Source organism: Anguilla anguilla, chromosome 5 (assembly GCF_013347855.1).
Source record: "Anguilla anguilla isolate fAngAng1 chromosome 5, fAngAng1.pri, whole genome shotgun sequence".
In the NCBI taxonomy this organism is placed as follows: domain Eukaryota; kingdom Metazoa; phylum Chordata; class Actinopteri; order Anguilliformes; family Anguillidae; genus Anguilla; species Anguilla anguilla.
The window spans coordinates 37,012,893-37,040,732 of NC_049205.1; the positions used below are offsets into that span (position 1 = coordinate 37,012,893).

The window sequence follows — 27,840 nt, forward strand, 5'->3', positions numbered from 1 at the left end:
ACAGTGTGAAAATGGCCCCTCTTGTGTTTTTTTTATTTTGACCTCTTAGCTGTTTCAGTCAGTGTGAAAGACAGCAGGTCCTGTTCTGTGCACTCCCCGCTCATGAGCAGCACTTACACCTTTGTGCCCTTCTCCATCAGTCTGTCCATCCAGCTGTCGGTCCATACTTGTGAATGCTCTAAAACAAACAAGGCTCTGTTCAGCTAATTCAACTCAGTGCGTCACGTTTTTGAGATAACCAGCACCTGCAGCTCAATTGGCTGATGCTGATAAAGGTCATTAAGTCGGTAAACATTGTGTTTTTGTGGTTGCTCGTCAACTATAAAAGTTTAAAGAGAACAATTTTTTTCCGCTTACTGTATGTGTGTTGTGCTCTGTATACAATATGTAGAGCATGTGTATTCATCTACCTGTACTCACAATCTATGATATCCATGGATGGATATGGATAATATGACTGTAATCCATATTATGATATTCAAAAGCATGTGTGTAATAATAATAATTATTATTATTATGATTATGATGATGATGACGATTGTTATTATTATTATTATTATTGTTGTTATTATTATTATTATTATTATTATTATTATAAACCTAGAGGTTATTTGTTACAAGGAAACAGCTGAAAATGTTCAATAAAAAAATGAAAGATGTTTACATGTAAAATGTGTTCATGCAAGTGTGAGGCTGATTTGCAGCCAATCAGCAGTAACCTGGGAAATGATCCACCTATCACCACAGACATTTCTCTGCCATGCTGTTTGCCCTTTTTTCTTTGGCAAAGGCAAATCTTGGCTTGACAGCGAATAGTATTTCACAGAATCAGCGCTAGCAGACTTTTCTCTGACTCTTATTAAGGATTACAGGGCTGCAATCTTGTTAAATGTCAAGAGCGAATAAGAAAATCAATGTGCAGTCAATGGTTGGGACTATATATTTTTCTGCCTTCTAGGGAAATGTGCCTGTGCTTGTTTCTTTTAACCAACAGTAATTAGCTTTTAGTAATTATATTTCGAATGACCACAAGAGCATGTCCCCCAAAGATCATATGACCGCTGACATACTGAGAAAATGCTGGTTCCATGCAGAATTTCAACATGGGCTGATGTCAGTGATGATTTCATAGCTTTTCTCCTGATTGAAACAGCGGGAGGCAATGAGAATGGGGCTCAAATGTCATCGGCCGATCCCAGATGATGTTGTCGGAGCCTAAGCGAGGAATGGACTGCCGCTTAGACTTCATCCTGATTTTTAACGCAGCTCCCATTAGAGGACAGAAGTCCTGCACCTTGAACTAATGCACTTGTTGTACGTCGCTCTGGATAAGAGCGTCTGCTAAATGCTAGTAATGTAATATGTAATGTAATGTAATGAAGTTGCATCTCAAAGGCGAGCAAGCAGCCTTCCCAGAAACAGTGAGATGGAAGCCTTGTTTCACATCTTTGTCATCAAAACATATTTTGAAAATCCAGCTTCAGTAATTATGCCAATGTTTTGGAGTCGTTGGCCTCAGCGTGCAATCAAGGGATTGATTTATTTTAGTCTGCCACCCCGCTTGAAGCTTTCCACAGAGTACCTGGTCTAATTTTCAGGTTGTGTCTCAGAGGGTCTTAAGGTTTCAGAAGGAAAGAACAGGTGTGGAATTCTCTCAAAGGGACAATAAAATGCAGACTTATAAGAAGTCACACAGGGGTTAAGAGCCAAATAGGGTTATATAGAATGGGGGTGGGGGAAGGGATGGCTGTGAAATTGTGCTGTTAGCTCCTGCACGAGGACCACCCTCCAGCTCCTTGTTTGTTTGTTTGTTTGTTTTTGCTCGGTGCAGTGGCCAGCAATGGAGTGACCGGGAGGGGTGCATTGTCCGTGATAACTGCCCTGAAATTAGTGGTCCAGATGTCTTTTTTCAGCACGCTGCGCGCACCCATTGTGGTGTTTAATGACGCGTGTGCTCTCCCCCATTAAAGCACGGGATTGGGGGGGGGGGGGGGGGGGGAATGTATCGTCACAAAAAAGGCAAGTGACCGGACCATCATGTGAGCAGGGGGACGACGCCCCTCCATGCACTTCGATCTGTGGAGAAACGGCTGGCTGCCGGAGCCCAGGCCTCGATCCGTTCATTTCCAATTTCTACTGGCTAACATCCTTCTGCCTCACGACTTCTTTACAGAAACACGCCATCACTTTTGTCACCCCCCCTTTCGCCCCTCCAGGGGTAACGGGGTCCATGAGAGAGATCAGATTCGTCTGCTCTGGTTTCCGTTTTATTTTATGTATTATTTTTCGAAAAGGCGGTTTATAGCCATATTTTTCCGGTTCGTTTTCCAGCTCCCCTCCGTCAGCTCTGGTTTTAGGCTCTTCTCTGTTGGTTTTAGGGCGCTAAATGAAACAGATTACAGCGGGTTTTATTCGCCTGCTCACGCCCGCCCAGGCACAGTCTCGTCCACCTCAGAAGGTTCTTTCACCAGGGCGGCCATTTTAGGGTTACTGCTGGGGGAGTCCTCCTGATGTCATATCAGCAGGTGACATAAATAATATCTAATAAAAAATGAACCTGTGGGAAAGCCGGGGTAAGTGGGGAGCCAATAGGAAGACCCCCATCAACACCAGCCAAACCCCACCCCCACCCCCCCCTACCCGGTGCAACAGAGCCGTAATTAAAAAACGTAATAACCTTTATTTAACCTGGAGGTCCCATTGAGATAATAGTGGAATAATAGAATAATTAAGGAGCTTTCCTTGGAATAATTCAGCATTCCTGACTGGGGGAGATGGAGCTGTGGTTCAGTGGTGTATGGGAGTCACAGAGGACCCTGGAAGCGTTGACTGTGCTCTGCTTGGGCTTAACTGGGAGAGCATTCAACTGTCTGTGGATGTCTCAGGTGCTCTTCTCTCTCACTGAATCCCAGGACCAGCCGTTCAGGATCAGTGGTTATGCGATGCACCAGGCAACTGCCGTGTAACACATACTTCACCTGAGCTGATCTCTCTCTCTCTCTCTCTCTCGCTCTCGCTCTTTTTTCTCTGTTCCTCTGTCTCTCACCCTTTCGTTCTCGCTCGCTTCGTTTTGCCTGTTTTGCCTTTGCGTTTCTGCCTCCCTCACCCTCTCACACACGAAAAACAGATGCAAATATATCAGAAATCACACCATAGCACCAGGAAAAAACAGCAATTTCGTTTTTTTGGGGCATTTCTTTGGCTTAATGAATCATTCTGCCGCCTCTAATAAAAAATGGCCGCATTTTTAAGAACGATGATGGCGACACAGACATTTTTCTCCTGCCGGGAAAATCTCAGAGCCGTCAAAAAGCATGGCTGTTACAGGCGGAGAGTCCAAGCCCCGAGCCCGGCGGAATGACTCACATTTGTCATGCAGATCCGCGGGAGGCAGACCAGATGGAACCAGTCAGAGCGTCGCGAGGGGCAGGGGGGAGATGTTGAAGCGCAACCCCAGGCCCTTCCGCGAAAAAATAAAAGTGACCTCACCTTACCTCCCGGGTTATCACTCCCAGTGTTTTTGTCTGATCGGTGTGACATCAATGCTGTGAAGAATATGGGCCCAAGGGGGAATTAAATGTCATTTTTTAATGTACGGAGCATGTGACGGGGAGGAATGACATGGCTGATGTGTAAGCATTAAGTACATTTAGTGAGACACTGGCCAGAATTCAATCCAACATTTCTCCTTCACTTTGACTTTAAAATGAAGGCCAGTGCTATACAAAGCTAGTCGTCAAAACTGACTCGCAAATAAATGTTTTTCTAAGCTTTACTTTTTACATTTTTTTATTTTTTATTTTTTTCTATAAACACAGTCACACAGATTCATGCAGGCACACGGCATGTATAACAAACACGTGCATACTTACTCACAAACAAAAATAAGCAGTGACAGTATTAATTAATGCAAACACAGTTAGCCCATGACAGATGTGATGGCTTAGTTTCTACATAATGTGAGGTCTGATTTCTCTCAAGAAACAAAAGGATATATATATATATATATATATATACCCATGCATATACATGTTAGTAGGCTTATGCATTTGCATGCACATATGCATTCATACACACACATAGATGTATACAGTACACATATGCATAGCTAGATTTCTTTACGCTTTCTAAGCTGGTAAAGAAAATTATACTTGCATTTGTTTGCAAGTCATAGTTAAGGTTCAATTTTATTTGAATCCATGATAAACTCTTGAGTTCTAATTTTTCAGTGAACCACCAGGTTTGCTTTGAAAATGTTTCTTCTTTTAAATAGAAAAAAGGGGCTTATTTTATTGTCTTTTGGATGAAAAAGGGATTAGATTTTTCCCTGACTGACTGACTTCTCCTGTTCTCTTCATTCAAACAGGTGCTTTTTGTTTTGTTCTCTATTTATTTTGCGCAAAGATACTGTAGCATTAGGTAAATGAAGGAAAGGCACAAAGGTAGACTGCAGGAGTTGCTGATCACGCTCAGTTAGGGCACCTGCATCTGGCCTGCTCCGTTTGTGTGTGTGATTGTGCATGTTTGTGTGTGCATGCGTGCGTGTTTGTGATTGTGAGTGTTTGTGTGTGCGTGCGTGTGCGTGTGTGTGATTGTGCATGTTTGTGTGTGTGTGTGTGTATGCGTGGGTGCGTGTGCGTGTGTGATTGTGCGTGTTTGTGTGTGCGCGTGCGTTTGTGTGATTGTGCATGTTTGTGTGTGTGTGTGCGCGTGTGTGTGTGTGTGCCAGAAGCCACGCAGATGTTCCTCACCTCAGAGTTACATGCTGGAAAAATCGAAGCTTTCCGCAAGAGATTAGCATGACTGTAGAGTTAATTAACTTTTATAGGTCATTACCGATGGTGGCACCAGTTACTCCTCCTGCTTTTTTCAGAGTTCCATTCTCTGGACTATGTGTCCACGCGCTTGAGCGTGTACCTAACCGGGATCCGGAACAGGCATGTCTGGAGGGGATTCGCGTTCTTCCGTGTGTCATCCCCGTCACGTTAGGTACATGTCTGCGAGCCTAATCTGTCTGTCCATCTGTTGAATCAGTCTAGCCTACCTAATCGCCGGGTGTTCGCCGCACGGTGGTTGCTGCTGTGTCTGAGAGCTTAGACCCACAGGCTTGGCTGATCGAGGGTACCAGCTTGGTTTGATGCGCTTTCTTTTGTTTCTGGTTCGGTTACGTGGTTCTGGTTCGGGAGGAGAGCAAGCGCAAGAGTGCAGCTTGTTGGTATAACGCTGCCCTGACTTGGGTTAAACCCTATCAGACTCCCATACTCCAGTAAAGAGTGTGGGGATCTGATTGGGTAAAAAGATATCACTTGCCCAGTACTCCACAGGATCCGCTTTTTGTGGTTCCAGTGTACAATGACCTGCCGTATGACAGCCACCTGTAATATTCCTATAATATCACCTCTGCTCGCTCCCATAGCCGTCTGTGTCTAACATTAGATATAATAGCTGTGTGTCTTCAGAGGAGACAGGAGCGCTTTGCTCACAGTGCAGATCAGGCCACTAGTACTTCGTCATCTGCAAGTTTTTCCCCATGAAAATCCATTTGCATTATGTGCAGTGAGAAAAGTGCTTGCTGTGAACATCTCTGCTCGTTGTTTTGATAGCACATGACACGCGTAGGCTAAGGTGGATTACAGGGAGCGATGCAGCTGGGTACGTTCTGTACCAGCACGTCTTCTGGGGAAAGCCGTACCAGGCTAACCAACCACCACTGCCTCACTCTCCTTTTTCATTTCTGTCCCTTATCTTACATTCAGGTGATGTAAGAACAATTAATGGATATTTGAGTCATAGCACACCTTAGTATCCACGTATCCAAGTATCCAAGGCCCATGCATGAGTCAAACGGTTTGCTCCTGTTCGTTCTCATAATTCTCTCTTGTTAAAGAACAAAAACAATCTGTAACTGTGGTTGTGTGCATGCTCTTGCCTGTGTGTTCCATATGAGGCATGTAGCAAGCTAGCGCGTCCATTTTATCTGAAGCATCCAGTTTGTGAAATTATGCCTGCTGACAGGTTGTCCCGTTCAGTGAATGGCCTTTGGGTTGGTCTGACTCAAGGACTGATGAGCACAGCCTGTCAAGTCAGTCTAGGCTGGGTTTCCATGCGCCAGAAACGACAGCCATTACCGGTCGTTTCTGGCACATGGAAACCCAGCCTAGACTGGCCCTACTCTCTGAGATCTACCAGGCTGACTTCTCAATACAAACCCAATCAATGAATGTGAATCTTGGTGAGGTGCCTAACCTTGCATTTTCCGCATGACTCGGCTGTCTATGTAGTAAGCGTTTACCCTGTGTTTTCCTTTCTTCCTGAGTCCATGGGTTTTTAAAACATATTCATAAAGCATGATTAATATACTGCATATTCATATAAGAGGTTTCCACATTCTGAGAAAATGAATGTTGCTCTGGTTATGTCTGGTTTGATGTACCAAGCACATGCAAATATACTGTATTTCCTAATCTATTTCTGTAGATCTGTTCCTAAACTTTTCCTCAGGGGTTCATTTCTTTAATATTTAATGACCAACTAAATTAAAGTTATAAATACTTGTTTATTTTGCCCACTACCACCCCACCCCCAATGAAAGTCATGTTGTACTTTTAAGGTCACACTTGAGATATATTTTAATATGGTAGATATATATTTTAAAAAGGCCACACAGGCTTACCTGGCCAGAGCACAGAGGTTCTTTCATGTAGCCCCCCCTCTCCCGCCCCCCAACCCCCTGTTTATTGACTGTTGCCTGAAGGAGAGACACTATTTTTCAATGGCTCCTCATGCAACATTCATTACTTTAACCTGGAAACGATGGTGCCCGTCTCCTCCGTTTTCTTTTTAAGGAAATTCAGTTTTGACGCCCCAGAGCCTCAGTGAAGCACATCCAACCCATTTTTTTATTTTTTTTTTTTACCCCTGCTGGTTTTTAAATTAAATTCAATCTCCTCACACTAGGGGAGCAGCTTTCAGGTAATTAAAGCGGGATTGCATTTGGGTTTTTGCTTATTGGAAAGCATTTGCATTCTGGGGAATTGCTTTAAGTTACCCGAGCAGCAAGGCGCCATGGGCCATTTTTACCCTTCCCTTTTACGCTTACCCTTACACACACTACTGTCCTCTAGAGCCTAGAAGGCACGAGTTGAAACAGAGATGGAGAAATTCTGTTCTGTAGTTCTTGGAAACCCCAGCCAGGTACCGGCAGAAGCCTTTATTGATCTGTCCTGGTGATTCTGGCCAGCATCCAGCAGCTGAGAACTCCTCTAAATTGAGCTCTGTGTAGGAGGAGGTAAATCCCAGCTGTGGCTGTGGCCGGCGCCAATGTTATGTCTCTTAGATAAAAACTAAGAAAGAGGTTCCAAATTGACAAGGTGCAGCTGTGAAATGCTACCAAGGCCAATTAGAAAAAACTGACACTTTCTCCCGTCCTCCGTTGTGACCAGTAGAATCAGTGCCAGAGAATATTCCGGTGTGTGGGAGTCATGTCCTCGGTCCCTATATGAAACCGCAGACGAAACAGAATACAGAATGTCTCTTTCGTCTCCCTCACTTAAGGCACACCACAGTGAAATCGCCAGAAGCAGAGTTACCATGAATATGCAACAGGCTTTTCCTTTTCATTTTCCTTTTTCCTGTGTTGGTTCTGTTGACTAGTGTGTTTGTTTTACCCAGTCTAAAAATATTTGTTTGTGGTCAGGTTTTATGGAGCTGTGCTTGGTCAATCCTAAAGCAATGCAAATTAATGAACAGATGAAAGCGGCAGATGATCTTGTTTCTGACTAATTTATGCCCTCTGCATTGTTTCAGCAAGGAGCTGATATTTTCTGTTGAATCAGTATTATGTTAGTAGTATGATATGTTTCTCCTTACGTTGCCTTAACCGCTCAAACACACACAGGCTAGCTGATAGCATGCACAGTTTGTCAGTCTTTTGCTTCAGTACCTAATCAAGATTTTTTGTAGTAATGTGCAGGGGCGATCAGCATTATTGTACTGAAGTAGTGGCATTGAGTTTTTGCTGGTGGCCTAAAAGCTTACTGAGGTACAGGCCAAAATATTTATCCTTACATGACCTGGGTCAAATAATAGTGAAATAATAATAGTATACACTATATAATTGTAATCACATTGCTCTGAATATTGGTGAAAATACACGTTTTTTAAAGATTGCCGGCAGGAATTCCTGCAGGAATTTTACTGTCGTCTGAAGATTTTATGTATTTCAAATAATTGTTTGACCCAGGTCTTTTCTGAACACAGAAGCAGGATGTGATGCTATGTCTGTGTGGGGCCAACTCAGTAAAGACAAATGAGTGTTTTGTACCTGGTCTGGCCCGAGTTGGGCTGGTGACATTAAACCCAATTATGTGCACTTAATTGGAACGCCATTTATTCCAAATAAAGAAGACTGCCATCTATTAAAAAAGACAGCCTTTTGTGCCCCTCTCTCTCTATTTCTGTTTTATTTACCAACTCCTCTATGACTCGTTGATGCCCAGGGGTGCTGCACTCTGATGTTTTGGCTGCGGGAGACGTAGTCACTCTTCGTGGCCGTGGTGATTAAGTGTTGTTCTTCCTCCTCTCGCCCCCCGTTACCCACCCCGCCCTTTGCTGCGCTTCAGGGTGACCCCCAGCTGTGACGCCTCGACTGCTGCAGCCCCTCCGGCGAGCGTGAGCCAGGGGAAGCCGTCCCTGCGTCGGATCAAGGGCCGGATTCACAGGAGCAAGAGCCTGGACAGCATCGACCTGCTCGACTCTAACGTGAGTGAAACAGAATAACAGTATGTCATGCATGAGTGTGTGTGTGTACGCGCCTGTGTGTGTGTGTGTGTGTGTGTGTGTGTGTGTGTATGTTGCTGTATGTGAGAGACATACAGTGTTACATACTAATATTATGTAAATGAAAGTAGTCATGTTTGCACCACTTTGTGTGTGTGTATGTTTCTGTATAAGTGAGACATACAGTGTTACATACTAATGCTATGTAAATGAAAGTAGTCATGTTTGCACCACTTTGTGTGTGTGTATGTTTCTGTATAGGTGAGACATACAGTGTTACATACTAATGCTATGTAAATGAAAGTAGTCATGTTTGCACCACATTGTGGCATATCCTTTGCATGCAATGACTGCTTGAGACATCGACAGCTGCAGAGTGTCTTCTCTGGTGATGATCTGTCAGGCCAGTATTGCGGCCATCTCCGGCTCCTGCTTGTTTCGGGGGTTAGCTGCCTTCAGTTTTCTCTTCAGCAGCACATTATGAAACGCGTGTTCGATTTAATAAAGATCGCGTGGCTGACTTGGCCGATGAAGAGTTTTATTGTTTGACTTTGAAAAAACTCCTTTGTTGCTTTAGCAGTATGTTTTGGATCATTGTCTTGCTGTAGGATGAAGCGTCATCCAATTAATTCGGAGGCATTTTGTTGAACTTAAGCAGATATGATGCTTCTGTACACTTTAGAATTCATTCTGCTGCTGCTATCATCTTCAGTGAAGACAAGTGAGCCAGTACCTGAGGCAGCCATACATGCCAAACCATAATACCCCCACCGCAAAGTTTCACAGATGAGGGGGGTGCTTTGGATCTTGAGGAGTTCCTTTTGGCCTCCACACTTTACTCTTGCCATTACTCTGATACAAGTGCATTTTGGTCACATCTGTCTACAAGACAGACTCCAAAGGCAATTGAAAGCCTAGAATCAAGACTAGATAATGAAAGCTCTCTTATACCTGCACCAAGGAAGCAACTGAACACATATGACTAACCAGAAACACATGTGAAGCTATTTGTCCCAAACAATACGGTGCCCTGAAATGGAGGGCTATGTATAAAAATCGCTGTATTTTGTACATGGTGAAAGCAAAATGTATGAAAACACCCTTCAATAAAAGCTGAGAATGTTCACCTTAAACATGTGAATTGTTTGATTACAAATCTACAATTGAGGAGTGCAGAGCCAAATCAAGACAAAATATGTCTCATCATGGAGCTCTCTGTATGAGCACACACACATGTATGTTTTTGTCTGCTTGTATATGCCGTATGCCAAAAGTTGGTCGAACAACCTCAAACCAATGACTCAAGCGTGAACACTTCTGTTAGGACTGTATGTTTAAGAGCTGAAGATAGTATGTTAAAAGAGCTGGGGATAGGAACCTTGTTTTCCCATGAAAACAGGGAGTCTAGGCCCAGCATTCAGCTATCCCAGAATTCCAGACAGCCCACCTGGTTCAGTGGGCAAGCTGAGAGCTAATGGGTTCAGTCATTGCTGACTTCATGTCAGGGCTGTCACTACCACAGGACCCACGGTGTTGCACAAAGGGGTGCCATTAAGGAGATTTCTGAGGCGATCTCATGTTCCCTGAAATGAGCATCACTGATGCAAACAGTCGCGACTATGCAGTGCTCTGGGGGGAGTGTTGTGGAGGGGGGAAAAAAGCCTTTTTTCAGTTTACTCTCCATTTTTTACCATGTAATCTTTTGGATCCGAACTGGAGAGGCGCTTCGCGAAACACGATGAATGAAACAGGACAGGCAGAGCCTCTTCGCCTGGCCAGGATGTTCATGTGGTACAAAAATTGTTATTATAATGACAACTGTACAGCCCAGTGCCAAGGAGGATAGATGAAACAGCATCTACTGCTGAAGAGAAGACATACAACGTTCCACTTCCCACACAGTCTATTTATGAAACAAGCGAAGGAATAATCTGACAATTTTGAATCTGTAAGCAGCTTGGATCCAGCCATAAAAACCACGATGGCTCTGTGAATCGGCCTAAAGCTGCTTGGGTTTATATGCTCTGGTTTCTTCTGTTATGAATGGGGGACATCTTTGGCTGTTTATCATCAACAGAAAAAGCCATGGCTTTATGGGATAGGAGCAGGCCAACTTGTCATTGACAAAAAGTGTATTAGCATTACTCAACTGATAATTTCATGTTAACTGAGGTCAGAGCAAATAGTACCACCAGACCAGTGGTTGTGGCCGTAAACGGCCACCTAGACCATTTATGCCAGAAGCTAGTTCTGGCCACCACATTAGAAACCAGGGTTTCTTATTATTTCCCAAGCAGAATAGCTGGTGTTTTACTTCTGGTGGTGAGGGCAGGGTGTGTTCCATCAATATATGTTAAGACGAGAGTATATATTTCCACAGGCATTTTCCCTGATGCAGACGCAAGGTCTAAGAACCAGTTATCCTACTCATCTCGCACACTCGAGGAAATAAAGCTTTTACCACGTTTTACAGCCACCATTTTATTTGTTGGATTGAGACAGGTGTTTTGGAGACCCTGCACCTGGACCGTGACCTGATTGCAGCCGGCAGGAGCCTGGTGTCGTCTGGCCTCCTTGTACTTCATCTCGTATTCTGCACATGCGGGGATTACTTATCGCTGAATTTATATAAAACGCATATTCGCGTGCGCTAATCTATTGTTGATGCCTCCTTAAACTGTAGGCTGGAGTTAGGGACGCGACAAGAGGACGTGGTTGATACGTAGCGCAGAAATAGCCGGGTCTTGCGAGCTGCAGCTCAGCAAAATCAGAGGAGAGCAATTAGCTGTTGTCTCGTTTTGAATCAGCCCTAACGACAAAGTGTCAGGCACCAGCGGCGCAACCTCTTTCAACCTTTGCGGTTTGAGCGTTTAGGGAGATGCGCTATCCTTTCGCAGAGCACGCAGTATCGCTACCTGAAGGCTAAAATTGTCCTTTTTCCTGATCAAGCGTTTTCGCTTGTGCGCTGTTTACAGTTTTCCCAGGACACGACCTGGCTGTGTTCCGTCCCATTGTCATTGATGTTATTTTACAAATTACACACCTGCGTTTCATAACACAGTGGCGAAATAATCAAACATATGAAAATCTTGCTGAAATGTTGGAATGCTGACGGAGAGTCACAATGTTTATCAGCAGCAGCAGCATTTAAACTGATCGTTTTTGGGAAAATTCCGCCCTGTGACGGAGCTCAGCGCACATCACTTCAGGAACATGGGGCCGGGTCCCTGAACGGACGGAAGGTTGCTGACGAGCCTCTGCTGGAGGAACGCTACGGTCTGTCTTCGTGGTGAGCGATGAGGCTTCAGGGACCCCGAGGAGCACTTCCGTTAAGTTGTTTTTCGAGTTCCTTTCCGGGGTGTTGCTAACCGGCTAGGCAGTTCGTTCACTAAAACGCTGCAGAATAAATTAATTTGCCATGAATTTTAAATGCTTAGTGCAAACGGTTAAATGTTACATACCAGTGACAAAGTGTTTTAATGTTTAAAAAAACACTGAATTGAGGAATTGGAAATCTTGTAGGGTTGATTTTAATTAATGGACTCTAATTCCAGCTGCACAATTCCCACAATGGCTCAATAAATTGTGCGGCTTGGCAGATTCACTTGTAGGAGACATATTTGCCAACACAATGCTGTTACTTTACGACTCTCCTCTTTCCTTGTTTGTGGTTTAAAGAGGAGAGGGAATAGTAGGTTTCAACAGTTCATTTAAAAATAATGTTTCTTTGGAGACAGGGGAAGTTTTTGGCACAGGATCTGCCCTTGCTGTCATCAATGCCGGTGAGCTGTGCTCTTGTTGACAAAAAATGATTTAATAAACTTTCAGTGCCAAGAAGCTGCAAAAAAGCAGCATGGAGGCACCCTGCTTAACAGCTGTTGCTGACGTACCCATAATATGGTGGAAAGGGGATGAGGAGGAGGGGAAGAGTGGAAGAGAGGGAGGAAAAGAAAAGAAAGAAAGGGGCTTTATTCAAACACTCATGGTGTTTGAATAATGCAAATTGAAATTCAAAATTGAAATTTGGCTCGGTAGATCAACCCCCAAAGTATACAGTACAGTGGAGACAAAGAATGAGAGAAATGGGGGGAACTGAGAATGATAAAGATGTAAGCTTCCCTTTCTCCCTAAAAGGACAGAGGGAAGAAGAGATCAGAATCAGCAGTCACGCCAGACTTTGGAGCTGAGGTCAGCTATCCGTGAAAACAGCATCACAGGGACACTTTTCTCCAGAGGATTCTCTCCCTCTCTTTCTCCCTTCCCTATTTCCATCACTCTTCCTCCACCTCTTCATATCTGTCTTACTTTCTTCCTTTGTCCTCTCTCTCTCTCTCTCTCTCCCCTCACTCTTTCTCTTTCTCTCCCTGTACCCTGCACTGAGGACAAGCACAATGTCACGATGTGGAACAGTGTGAAGCAGCATTCCTTCCGGTTCACTGCCTTTGCGAGTCATTGTCACTTCACATCATCGAATGGGTTTGGACCCATGGTGCGCTCGAAGGAAAAAACAAAGCATGTCACATCGCTTCGAGGAGCACGATCAGCAGCAGTAGGATGCTTCCTAACCTCCGAAAGTGCTCCTTCTCACACGCAACGTCCCTGAAGAAGTTCTGCAGCCTAATTGGACACATTTAGAATCGAAACCGAAAGCATTGATTTGTAAAATGATCTGTCTTTTTAAAGCACTGTTTTTTCCTGCCTTCTCAGCTGTTCTTGTAAGTGTGCGGTACAAAAAAAGCAGTTTCGGCCCAGAGGCCACAGAGGGATGGACCAAAAGAGGTTCTGGAGGGGAGGTGGGTACCGCTGGGGGGTTGGTACTCATCTGGGAATGCTGTTTCTTTCTTATTAATTATTCAGGGTAAACAGACTCTCTCATTTGTCTTTAAATGCAAAACAGTTGCCAGTTTCCTGCCTGAGCATCCAAAGAAAGTCACTCGATTATTCAGAGCAATGCAAGGCAGGGACGGGCCCCAGGAACACATTACCGATGACTCTTTGCCCCTGAGCCTAGGGATGACCTTGCAGGGTTCTGTCGCCAAAACCACCGTGTAAAGCCTACCGCCCGCAGCTCGGGTTTTGTAGGTCTCCTCAGCGAACCGCCCCCTCCCACAAGATAAAACATGTAGGGACCGGTCAGCTGCTGGATGCCTCCCCCCACCCATCTCTGCGTAATACCAGTGCCTGCACTCCATCTGCGTGTGGTGTTGCAGAAGCGCTGCGCCTGCGTTCGCGGGCGGAGCAAGTGCAGCGAGGTGCTGCGTGTTCAGCGGCGGTCCTGTGCGCGGGAGGGTGGGCGCGGGGTTGGGGTAAGGGTGTGCTTGAGGGGTGTGTGTGGACCCCGTAGAGGTTTTGCAATGGCCAAGCGCTCCGCCCACACCCGAGCTGAGCAGGCCTCTGTCTGTGTGAGTGGCCCAGGCGTGAGAAACATACTTCTGCAGAAGCCCAGTGAAAATTTTTGGTGAAAAGTCAGTGAAAGGCCCGTGAAGTACTACTATCTGTGGGTTCACGTGAAAACCTGGCTGCATTTTGTTGAAAATTGAAAGATTTCTAGCCAACTAGGAAGTAGCCAGGCTATATCAGGGTAAAACCTGAGTTATATTGGGGTTAACCTAGTCCATTTATGTCAAAGGTCTCTCAACCTAGATATCCACCCCTCTCTGCATATAGATTGCAGGTTTTGCTCACTGGGAGCATACCTGGCTGCATTTCACTGTACCTGCATAAATCCTGATGTAATTATCGTACATTAAGTGAGCATTAAAGTGGAATTTAATTTGCTGTGTAATGTGCTGTGCTGTAGGCAGGTTGAATGGCTGTCCTTTTAAAGTAAGTCACCATCCCAGATGAAGGGAATACCCAGCTCAATTTGAATTCATCCCATGTTTAAATTGATCCATATAGTAAAATTATTTACAGTTATGGAGTTTACAATAGCTAAGAAATGATGCACAGACAAAGCTACCACAAAAACTGGGAATGATTAGCTGTAACTATTGGTTTTCTGGTTTAATGATTTTTTTTTTGATTGCTTATGAATTAAATGAACAGGTTTGGAGTGCAGGCCGCGGTAAGGTAAGGTTTCTGCCCTGTATAGTTTCCAGCTCTCTGGTTACTGCACAGAGCACACGCACATTAGTTTGTGTATGTAAGAGAGTATTCATGAATGTATGTTCGCGTGTCTGTAAGTATCTTAAGTATCGTAAAATCTGATGGATGTTCCATGGCCCTGTTCTAAGCTGATTATAGCTGAAAAGCAATCTGTGTAATTAGCATGGAGCATTTACTCAGGACAGAAACTGCACTGGGCCACAGTGCCATTCTTACACAGGGCACATAATTCCAGAAATAAGTCAATCAATCAATCATAACTATATAGCCATTTGGAAACCTGTTATCTCACAGAGCTTCTCAGTTGACATTGAGAAGTTCAAGAATGGCTTCAGCTTGTCCTGGAAAGGTCTTAGTCAGTCATTGAAAGCCTTTAGTCGTGTAATGGACACAGGCTTGGGAAGGCCTCTGTCAGTCCAATGAATGCTCGGGATGGTCCTGTTGGTTCTCAGGATCTCTGTTGTCTTCGTTATTAGAGCGTGTTTGGTCAGATGTTGTATTCCTCAGTGACACATTCTCTGGAGCCCCTCACCCCTGGCATATCACCCCCCCCCCCCCCCCCCCCCCCGCCTCCCGCATGTCCACTGTCAATGCTTTATGCATTTTGTTATCTTTAAGTGAGTTCAGTCTTCCATTACGTGAGTGTGTTTAAATTTAAATCCAAAATGGGGAAAATAAAAATAAATTCAAAGCATTTTGCTCTCATCGACCGTAGCAGGGCTTTGGTCCAGCTGAAAAAAGAAATCGACAGAAACCCAGTGCAGCATCAAAGGCGGTTTCTGGCAGACAGGCACAACCGTGCAGCATGGATTGTGGGGTTACTGCTACCATGTGACCGATTCTCAGCAACAGCTGACAAATAGGGAACGTGTAGCAGCGCTTTTATTAACGCGGCTGAAGTACGTCATGTGTCACAGTCTGCCCCTGTGCTGTGTCCTTGCTTGTGTGACAGCACCTGGTTTTCTGTTGGCTGGCAGTATTGGCCGCTTCGCTCTTCCTCTTTAGCACTTGCCATCACAGCACTTGTCTCCTGTGTTACCAGCTGTCAATACTGACAAAGACGGCTGTCCTCTGAAGTTCAGATTCTGTGACTAGTTCAGTAGTGGTTTAAGTGAGGCTTCCCCTACTGAATAATAGAAAGATTATTATTATTATTATTATTATTAGCATTATTATTAGTAGTAGTAGTAGTAGTTGTTGTAGTAGCAGCAGTAGTAGGATTATTATTTATGAATTTGTTAACCATCAATTCTGTATACAGTGACATATATAAGTGCACAGTTCAGTTACATATAAAAATATAGTTGGTGCAATACTATTTAATATAAATTTTCTCTCACTTGTACTTTCAACACGCACCTCCTGGCTCTTAACAGTGACCTTGATTGAGCTGAAGAGAAACCATTGAGTTTATTGAAGAGTGCAGTTTGTGCAGAAATGCACAGGAACCTTAGGAAATGAAATATCCATAGCCTAAAGCCTCATTCCATCCTGTCCGTGCATTTTATATGAGTACATCCAAGGTCAGGGAAAAGCACCAGAGCATTGTTTCTATAGATAGATGTGATTTATAGCACCTATTTGTGTTTATCGGAAAGGGTGTGTTGTGTGTGCTCGCTCATGTATGTGGTATGTGTGTACGTGCATTCACACATGTGCCTTTGCGTGTGTGTGTGTGTGCATATGTGTGCTGGGTGTGCATTCTTGCATGCAGGTGAGTGTGTACATCTTTGCGAATGTATATGGGTTTTCATGTGTACATGCATGTTAGTGCATGTGTATGTGTATGTGTGTGTGTGTGTGTCTGTGTGTGCTGCTTCAGCGTGTGTGTGTGTGTCCAATGCCTCAGGTTTCCTTTTATATGGACATCGATCTGATGCATTAGAGCCCTTGGGTCAGCACTTCTCTGAGGAGAAATGGGGAGTCGATGTTTGCAGAGTTTCGCTTGAGAGGACCTTACGGTAGGTTTAGGTTCACCTCACACAAGGGACCGTCGTCCTCCACCCTCCATTCCATACTGTTGATAGGATCAGACAGGGGCAATGGCTTGTGCGGTGGGAGATTAGTAATGGGGGATTGAGGGTCCTGGAGAGCAGGTCCTTAATTGTAATGAAGCGGCTCTGCAGATCAAATCAAAAGGGTTACATCACAGTGTGCCTTCCTGTATACCATTAGCCTCCAAGTACAGACATAGTACTACATCTTTACATTACATTACATTACAGGCATTTAGCAGACGCTCTTATCCAGAGCGACTTACACAACTTTTACATAGCATTTTTACATTGTATCCATTTATACAGCTGGATATATACTGAAGCAATTTCGGTTAAGTGCCTTGCTCAAGGGTACAACGGCAGTGTCTACCCGGGAATCGAACCTGTGACCTTTCGGTTACAAGCCCAGTCCCTTACCCACTGTGCTACACTCCGTCCTACATCTTCTGGATCTTCCTTAATTTATTTACACCAACTGTAAACTGTTTATTTTTTGAGCCAGCCATTGAAGAACTGTTCGAATTCATGTAAAATATATTTTCGAGGGAATCTTAAACACAGGCCCATTTCTGTATTTCTAAGCGATATTACTTGTACATGTTACATTTATTCTATTCTGCTTTAGATTGAGGTGTTGCATGGACAGAAACATGAGCATCACATCTGCCATTTAAAACATACCAGGTTCTAAAAATATACAGCAATGCTTTTAGTGATAAATGTAAGGCAGTCTAACCCAGTGCTTGTTCCGCGGAACAGAATTTGGTGTCTTTTTAAATTAGTCTATTTCTGAAGCCGGTGAGGGAAAAAAACCCCGTAGTATTTACATTGTCGTCATCCAGGGCTTTTCATCTGTTTCCTTGGCAACACTTTTGGCCTGTCTCACTGGGTTTACTGTGGAAAGGGAGTGAATGTCTGGGTAATGTCTGTGATAACGCAGTGTGCGTGTGTGTATGTGTGTGTGTGTGTGTGTTTACAGGCCCATGTTAGATAAGCTCGCCAGTACTTATGCATTCAGTCACAATGCTGAACTACGTTAAAACTCAAATGCATAATTTTTTTCAGTATAACAATGTTGACAGATATGGCCATGGTGAAACCTCTATTTTTAAAGGTGTTTCCAGACAGCTGTACTGCATGTTCTCAGTGTCGTAAATAAATAAATAAATATAAATAAACCTTGTGTCTCCAAAGGCAAAAAAATTCTCAGGAACAGCTTGTTTCCCATTTACCAATGCGCATTATGGTTTTATCATTTGGGGTTTTGAACCAAAAGGCTGTAAATGCCCGTCAATAAACCCAAGAACTTGTTAGATTGAAAGATTTCATAAATTTTGTGGCAGAACCTGAATTTCATTTTTTGTTTTCTGAAAGCCGCTCACTAGGTGTTCACAGCGCTCTTCCTGGTAGCTGTCGCTACCTCTGCCTGGTTGAGCAGCTTCTCCCATTCCGTCATCTTTTGTTTCCCATCATGCTTTTAGCATGTGTTTGGTGCCAACAGCCACACTGTCACCCTTTAAAGAATCCGCTCCGTCGTGAGGTGAGGCGTCTCAGATTTCACTTTTGACTTTGTCCCTTGTGCAGCATAAATCGACTTAAAGAAATGCAACCCGTCCCTGGGGAGATCATTATAGCGCTGATCAGCTTATTCACATCCTTTGACATTGAAACAAACAGAGAGTGAGAGGGACTCGGAGGAAATGAAAACTTGTGGAGAGATGTGCGTCTTTAGTTTTGGGGGTTTTGGGGCTCTCAGATTGAACCCCTTGCCAGACATGGTGGATAGCGAGCGTCCTGTTTTGGCTTGGGTGGGCTACCTGTGGAGAGGATGTTCCTTTCACACACAAATGTGTGGCACCTTCTCTGGGTTTGACATTTTTTTCCCCAGTTTTGCTAAACTTCTGTAAATGATTTAAGGAGTGTATTTGTGTTAGCACATTTATGTGCTTATGTTCGGACACACTTAAGTAGTGTATGTGTGTGAGTATATGTAGGTGTTTGAATAGTCTGGGCCTGTGCATTTGACTGTATGTGTGTGCTTGCATGTTTCTGTGTCTTTGTGTTACTCATATTGGTGTTTGTCAGTGTGTCTGTGCATGTGGGTGAGTGTATGCATTGCATATATATGCATTAGTGTATCAGGGTGATTGAGGACGTATTTGCATGTCTGCATTTGTCCAACCCCAAATCCTTTGGAATGTGTGTGTTTGTGTGTGTGTGTGTGTGCGCATGCGTGTGGCATGTTTATTTGTGTATGTGTTGGATGTATGGGTGTGTGTATGTTTTGTGTGTATGCGTATGTGTTCATGTGTGTGCGTATTTATGTGAATGCATTGATATGTCTGTATGTTTGTGTATGTGTGTTTGTGTATACGTGTATGTGCGTTTGAGTGCACATGCACCTCGCAGACATCTATAGGTGTTTAGTCTTGTCAGAATACAGGACTGCTCCCTCGTCTGTGAAAAACTTTTAAATGCACCAGCTACCACTGTGCTTCCATCCCACCCTGCTCCATTTTCAGTCCACTGGGAACAGGCAGATGTACAGAAGACCCTGGCCTCTAGTGGCACAACTGGGACATTTCTTAGGACCTCCACCAGTGCGTGCATCTTTAATCAGTTACTCTAATCAGGAGATTCTGTTGTTTGCTCGCTTCCTTTCTCAACTCTATCAGTACATATCAGTCCAGGTTTCTCTCACACACTAATCTAATGTTTCTCTCTCTCTCTCTCTCTGTTTCTCTCTTTCTGTCTCTGTTTCTCTCTCTCTCAGTCTCTCTCTCTGAGATATGGATCTGCTTGTGGAAGCAGATCCATATTTGTTTCCCTGGCATGATTGACAGGTCTGCTCAATAAATGAGCTGGAGAATTGATCAGCTCAGTGGGTGATCAGGAGTCAAACTGCAGATAGATACATTTCAGCTGCTGTTTCCACGCAGCAAGTTTATAATCAATATGACTAACTAGCCGATCACGTGAATATGGTGTGTGAAAGGCCTCTCATTTTTACTTTTTTTAGTCATGTCATTTGGGCCTTTGAGTGAACAAGACTTCTTATATTGTTAAAGAAAAAACCTTAGCATCACATTCTCCCTTAATTTTTCCTTGATCCAGAGGAAAGAGCTGCAGGTGTAGTACTGTTATCTGAAATGCAGCAAACATGCACGTGCGCCCACACTGACACACACACACACACACACACACATATGTATACACACTCTGCACTAATCCTTTGTCTCAGATGCTCTATTAGGTAATTTGTTCTAGTCCCAGAGGTGTAGCAGGCTCCAGTGCAGCACTGTTGGGTCAGTGCTTTCCCTGACTACCTCCAACTTCACCTGTGAAAACATACCCAAAATAGTGTGCCGTTAAATCCAAACACATAAAATGTCCCTTTGATAGCTTCCTTCGTGCAATAATGACAGGTTACATGATTGGCAGGTTGGGAAAACATGTGGCTCCTCAAAACCCAATGTCCAACACATCAGATGTACATAGAATTCACTACCCAAAAGCCTTTTTAATCTATCAAGAACATGTCTGTGTGTGTGAGCATGTGTATGTACACACGTAGCAGACAATCAGTGGCATTTACAATTACAATTTACAATTTCAATTACAATTAAAGGTAGTTAATATATTTGTAAAAATATTTAACCATATTTTTACACATTTTAGAAATGAAAAGGGTAAACTAGGTAAAGCTGTGACATTTCGGAGAGGACATTGTGTTCCTTCTCATAGTCATACACGTGCACACACACTTGCACATGCGCGCGTGCACACATGCATACACACTTTGCACATAAGCAAAGGTCAGCATCTCCCCTCTTAAAATACTGAGCAGGGCCTGAAAAGGCAATCCAATGCATTAGCACCAACACCGTCCATCTTTTAGTGCAGAAAAACAAGTCTTTCAGAGGAAATACCCGGTCATTTACGTGCTACAAATGTGCTGGGTTGTCAGAATTACATTTGCCTAATGATGTGCACTGACTCACATCCCATCACCCTAAGCACAAGCACTAGCAGTGGGCCAAAATATATGTGCTCAGCCTTTGCTGTTCAAATCATATTCTGTGAGCATTCAGTGCAAGAGACATTAGCACTCATTGGCACTAGGAAGCCAATGTAGCAACCACTGCTGTCACAAGTGCCAAGGTACTGAAATAATACAGAAAACAGCGTCTTCAACCCTGAATGATGAAGGATTCATCATTCAGGATGAAGCTGAGTAATTTGTATCAGAAATCCTGCAGGGGGCAGAGTTTTACTAGCAAATTAGAATGCAGCTTGTGAAAAAAATGAAGGTACCGATTCAGCGTGCTACTGCCCTCTGATTTACAATTCAAAACAACAACTGAAAGCATGAAATAAAAACTTCTTGTGATATGCGATCGTTCCCTTTTTTAAAAATTACACTTTTTTAAATGGAATAACCCGGTGTTTCTTCGCGTTTTATTTTTTCACTCTTAGGTGTGTGCGAAGGTGACGGGTGGTTAACACCATAAAGCGGAGGCGCGAGAAGAGAGGAAAGGCATTCTCAAGGGGCTTCCTGTCAAATACTGAAGCCATTTAAAGCTCGCCTTGAAATTCGTTTATACCGTCATGCAAATGAGACTGTGAAATATGAAAAACAAAGACGACCGCTCAGCGCGCGGGGGCTCTAATGATGTTCACGGGCAGACCGTTGCACCTTCTTCTGAGGCTTACGGCTCCCATCGTAATTGTTTGGGGAGAGCAGATGCCAGGAGATTTAATTAAGTGAAACCGATGTTCGTGTGATCGCTCTGCAGTTAGCATATTACGTAGCATATTTATTAATTCATTATTTTTCGCAAGGCAGACCAATGTTTTAGTGCAACAAAACTGAAGCAAGTAATAGTCCCTTGGGTGTATTAAACGGCAGTCGATCTGTGAGGAGCGCTGCTCACCTGCGAGCTCGTGCTTGGTCCATAATGTTGAAGAGGGCGGAAAAGGAATACCATGATGGAAGAAGGGTCTTCCGCGGCTTAACAGTCATCTGATTAATGTCTCCTCTGTTGGTGGTTTTTAGATCAAGGAGGAGATGACACGGGAAAGGTTATTTTTATTTTTACCGTTTACAATACAAACAACACACCCCCCCAGGACCTGGGTTCAGAACCCCTGCTGCACTTGCCATGCTGTCAAGAGGGGTGTGAATCAGGTGACTGAGAATTTGGTGATGTTTAAGGTTTGCACCGCCTCACCCAAGTGCTGTAAATACACTCCAGAGTTTTTCAGGATTTGTCTCCCTGCTGAGAGAAGTACTCTCACCTCGGCTGTATAGTCTTATACTCTTTCAATATGCCAGTGGGCTTGTGTCAAACTGTTGCTCCTGAGAATAAGGTTGTGTGCAAAGAGCCAGTAATCTGTCTGTTTGTGTGTTTAGCAAGGGAGTGGTAACCCAGCCATTCTGAGCTCAGTGTCACCCTGTCTGTTTTGGTGAACAGGCTGCAAAAAGCCTGTCAGAATTGCACCAGGTCCAGTTTTCAGGGTGTCATTTTTGTTTAAATGTCATCTTTAGTTTTAGAAACACCACCTTCATTTTACAAACATTGTTGCTCTTTAGATTCACTTATTCTCACGCTGTCAGGGATCCTGGCTCCTCTGTCCCTTGTATGTCTGGCCATGGCTGATCTGCTTTGGGGTGAGAGAATTATATTTGTTGCTCTCATTCTAAAAGTGCTGCTGCCTGGTTTTTTCCCTTTGGGGATTGGGTGGGTGTAGTAACGACCTCACCGCCGTTTGCTCCATCATTGAAGTTGATGGCTTTTCTTTAAACGTCATCCCATAAATAAACCTTGTACGAATTAACCGAATTGATTTCCAGAAGAATTGAGAAGTGGTGGAGATTTATGGCGCTGCCTGGCTTTTGCGCAGTGCGGTAAATCACCCACGGAATGATTTTTTTTCTACCCCCCCCCTTTCTCTTTACCCCTCCCCCTCCTTTTTCTTTCCCCCCCTCCCTCTCTCTTGCTCACACTACCCCCTTTCCCATACCTCACTCTCCCTCTCTCTCCTTCCCCCTCCCTCCTCGTTTCTGGTCAGTGAGAGCAACTGATTTCACATGCTATCATCCTCACTGTGTTTTTTTTTTCATTTAATCCTCGACAATCAAAAGAAAAAACTCTTGTGACCGTCTGATTTGGAAGCACTGGAGTTTAGTAAGATCTCAGGACCAAGAATGAAGGTTAAAAGGCTAGGGTGGATTGAAAGGGGAGGGGGAGGGTTAAGCATGCACGTTGGTCTGCTTGGAAGGGGGTGGAGTTGGAATAATGTTGAACGAACAGAATGGTTAAGTGGCAGAGGATCATGAGACTGCAGTCAGATCAGTAGCGGTTGGTAACATTCCATTTTGGTCTGGAATTACGGTTTGTGTTCCTACTACAGGTAGTTGCTATGGCAACTACTTTGAAGTAGTAGTAACTAAGCAGTTACTAGAACAAAAATAGTTTGGGGTGAGAGAGGCCAGAGTGGCTAGTTTCTCACAAGATGCAGACCTAAGGTCCGGCTCATTATTGCAGTTAATGAATCTACTGTCCCCCAAAACTGAGTTTTCAGTTATGCTCTTTGTGGTCCAAAACCCCACGTGACCCGAACCTCCCCTGACATAACTCCATGTTTTCTCTCATTTACTCTTGTGGATAGTATGCATATGCAGTATATACCTTCCATGGATCCAAATCACATTCCTTTAATGAACGTTTGCAGAAAGTAATTGCTTGCTGTGTTTGATTTTTAGTCACTTAGCTTTGTACCCTGTACCCACCCACCCCCCCATCCCCAGCTTAACGAGGCTCGAGGCCGTGTCTTCTTTTTGTTTTCCGCTTCCTCTTCTCCGGCTCAGCGTGGGGTGGGAAAGCCTGTTGTGTGTGTTTAAGCGTTCTGTGCAGTCTGTTGGAATTGAGGGTCCCAGACTGTGGAGACGAGTCTGGGAACGCACTGTGAAAATTTCAGTCGTTATCACATGGAGCCCAGCTGAGGGCCCGCGGGGCCGTCGCCGAGGATTTCGTAAAGAGTCCAAATTGGTCAACTGGTCTGAGGCGGCACCTTAGCTAGAGAACAGCGTTGGTGGTCGGGGGGTGGATTGGGGCTCCAGTTTTAGATCTGCGGCTTTTTAAATCGATACCACCGATCAGTGGTGGTGTCATCCTTATTATAGCGCGGCCCACGTACGTCGGATGCAGTATACTGTGCTCTCAGTTGACATGCTGATAACCCCCCCGCCGGAAGAGATAGAGTGTGTTCACAGATCTGCCTGTTCATTTAGGGCTGTGCTGGTGGGGATATAGGGAGAGAGGGAGAAAGTACAGGATTGTACGACTGTCACAGTTTTTAAGTTTTACAAAAATGTTATATATATATATATATATATATATTTATTTATGTTTTTTTTTGGGGGGGGGGGGGTCACTGATGTACTTTTTATTTTAAAAAGGTACTCGTCAATGAGCACATTTGACAGACAGGATGTGGACAGATTTCATTTATTTTTCTCCCACAGTGAGATCTGGACTGAAGGGACTGCTTTTGTGTTTGTGTTCTTGTTAAAATATTCATTACGGTTGAGATCATCCTCTTGGGTTTTTGAAAAAACCTTTTTTTCCCTCAGGTTAATTTCTGCCCTATAACATGTAATTTAAAAAACTATACACCAGTCACTATACTATACACCAGTTTATACAAAAGTCATGCTGACAGACAAAATGAAATTATAGCTCTGAGCATAAATTATACAGATGACAGTGGTTATTTTACCACGTGAAGTCCTAATCTGAGTTTAGCAATGAAAGGAAAGTTTTTTTATTTATCACTGCTCCAGAACTCTCCAGCAGTAGTACAGTGTTCTCACTTGTCTGCAGAATATAATCTCACAGAGAACACTTTCACAGAAATGGTAAGGTTTGTTTATTTCTTTGTGGCGGCAGTGTGTCTGAAGAGAAATTAGTTTTGGTGTGAGCCAGTCACCAGCCTTTATTCCTCTTGTTTGGTAACATGGGGTTAAATTCTCCCCCAAAATGTTGTAGAACCCCGTATTATACACAAAGATAAGAAAACAAGAATGTTTGTAGCCCATCTAAGCTTGTTATTTTGTCTACTGCCTGGAGAGTCACACCCTAGTAACCTCTGCTTCTTCTATGTGACCTGGGAAGCTGTACCATGTTTAAAAATACTTCTTAACATCTCTGTGAAATTTGCTGAACTCATTTCCACATATGCCCCCTTGCTCAGTCAGTCAAATCTTTACTTATATAGCACATTTTACAAAGGAATCATCACAATACACTTCACAGTTTACCCTGGTGGTCTAAACCCCCACAGAGCAAATTAGAGGCAACAGTGGTAAAGAAAATCTCCGTGCAAGACCTTGGAAAGTACCAGACTCAGTAGGGAGGTCCAGCAGTGGTGGAGATTGACAACAAGGGGTGACTCGAAAAGGGGGCAGTTCCCAATTGGTGGGAATGGGAAACAAAGAAAAGGCAGTTAGGGAAGAGCTGTGGGTAGAAAGCAAAGATACAGAGGGAGAAATGGTTCAACTGACAGAATCCAGCATGAAATACCATACCTATGGCATGCCAGTCATCATACTGTACCTGCATGAATATCAGCTGCGTAACTTTGTTTCAAAAATGTTCTCTCTTGTTGCATAATGTATGCAGACACCCCCAGAGACCAAACTTGAGCAAGTGTGTAACCCTGGACTTGGTAACAAGGAACGAACTGTCTGAGGATCCAATAAAGACAACAGCTACATCAGTCTTCCCCCCCATCTGTTTTCTCAGCTGTTGACAGGCCAGTTAGTGCAAGCGGGCCATCCTCAAAATCAATCACTTAATTACTTTTGTGTTGGCATTAAAAATTGAGTGCATTGAAAAAAAAAATTCTTCTTAAAATGATAAAATCCTTGGGACCGGTGTGATATGCTCACTGCATAACCTACCTGCTCTAAGTGTGCACATTGTAGTGATTTAGCTGTGTGGCTATTAGTTATTCAGGAGTTGCATTATGAGAGTGTGACTGAAGTAAAAAGGTATGTGCATGCTTGTGTGTGTGTGTATGTGTGCCGGTGTGTGTGGGTGTGTGTGTGTGATTCATTGCTAGCTGTCAGTGAATACCATACTTCAGTGATGATAGAAATCTGATTGGAAGAGGAAGTGAACATTTTGTGCGTATGATACAAGTATCAGGCAGTCCTCGGGGGAACCAAGGCTACATACACAGATACACACCACTCAGGCACACACAAATAGGTTGCAATGCCTGCACACACCCACATTAACCATGTCCTCTCATTTTCAAGACGTAGAAGTAAGACATCTCAAAGCCAGGCTGTATGATGCGAGCCAGAATTCCTGAACATGGCTGCACAACCTTCCCACAAACCCATGCACTGCCACTTGGTTGCACACACTGGGAAGTGTACAGGTGGGCAGCGGTAGTATGCAAACCGTGCCATTTTCACAAATGTACCCCACATTCAAAATGGCGCTTTCCTCATCACGTGCATTGGGTTAATATAACACTGATGGGTGGCATTGGAAAAGGCACAGCTACAGGGTAGTACTGTGGGAATTAGAAAGTATACCGGCCAAAAAACTAGTGTCTCTATTCCATGCACAATCTCCTATAGTAAGACAGAACTTAACTAATTTTGTAAATACATAATATAAAAAGATATAAAATAAAACTATTCAGATTTACAATAAATAGCACCTGTGTGACTCAGTGTGTCAGCTTATAGGACAAGCATCCAATTGGAGTTCTCCTGTGGTCTGGGGACATGCCTGTGAGACACCCCTGTGCCTCTGCTTTACAGCCTTTTCTGGTGAGGTCATTTCTGACAGCAGCACCACCGCCTGCCCTCACTGGTCCTCTTTTCAGGCGGCAGATGTGCTAAAACAGCAAGTCCATAATGAGCCAGCATTAGGAGCCCTTGTGTGAGGCATTAGGCCAGAAAATTGCTGGGTGGGACATTGTAAAGGCACGTCCCGACGCCAAACTGCAGAGCTCACGGGACTTTATCCTGGCAGCGTGAGGCCGAGGATTAGGCCGGTTGGGAGGGCACCATTTGATGATGGCTTAGTTCTCTCTCACTTGTTTTTTCTCTCACTCCATTAACAAGGAAACTCCTGCCAACATGGCAGTCTAGAGAGGTGCTCGGTAAGTGGGTCATTTGCGTAGCCTGGAACACAGCGGCCAAGAGAGCCAATAGCATGAATCCAGCAGAACTGATGCTATTTTATTTTCCTTTATTAAACCAGGCAGGTCAACCGAGAACTCGGTTCTCTTTTGAAGGGACAACCTGGGGAATCAGAGTGGGTGGGCAGTAGAATAGAATAGAATAGAATAGAAACCTTTATTGTCCATTAAATATAAAATAAAATGGAAATTTTCCTTCAGCTCAATGCTCATTGGAAGTGACACAGACAAAGGTATACACGGATTTTAAAAAAGAAAAAAGTATTTGGAAGTATCTAGCCAATCAGCATGCGCTAATCAACAGGACACGGAGACTTCCCAGAAAAGTGTTTCTCGAAGCTTCCTCACAGTGGCTCTCCCCTGGTGTTAACGCATCTCTAGGTTTTGGTGCACGGGAAGGCTTTCATCGTGGTTATTGGTGCACTGGCACTAATCGGATGCTGTTATGCCTTCTGGCCTGTTCTGGCAATTGGCGCTCTCTGTTGTTTGTATGGACAGACTGCCTTCAGGGCAACCAATAAGGTCCACGCCCCAGTGGATTCTCCCAAGGCTAATTTTAGGTTTTTCATGACCAATTCAATGTAGAAATGCTGACAGGGCAGATGCACGTATAAGATGCTCAGGTTACCCTGAGGTTTTAATCACACGCCTCTACTTTGACATTATCAGACTGTTATTACCAGCATTTACTGAGAATCACATTATCCCCCATTGTCTGTGCCAGTAAATCTAA

The 27,840-nt window shown here is 43.9% G+C and overlaps 1 protein-coding gene across 14 annotated transcripts in view; it reads left to right on the plus strand.

Annotated features, from left to right (window-relative positions):
• The window catches only part of LOC118227177 (tight junction protein ZO-1-like), a 122,487-nt gene that overhangs the window by 1,534 nt on the left and 93,113 nt on the right, over window positions 1–27,840 (plus strand). For all 14 annotated transcript variants that reach the window (XM_035417360.1, XM_035417362.1, XM_035417363.1 and 11 more), the window contains exon 2: window positions 8,622–8,760. In XM_035417360.1, the coding sequence (XP_035273251.1) occupies window positions 8,622–8,760 (139 nt within the window). The remainder of the gene's footprint in view (window positions 1–8,621; window positions 8,761–27,840) is intronic.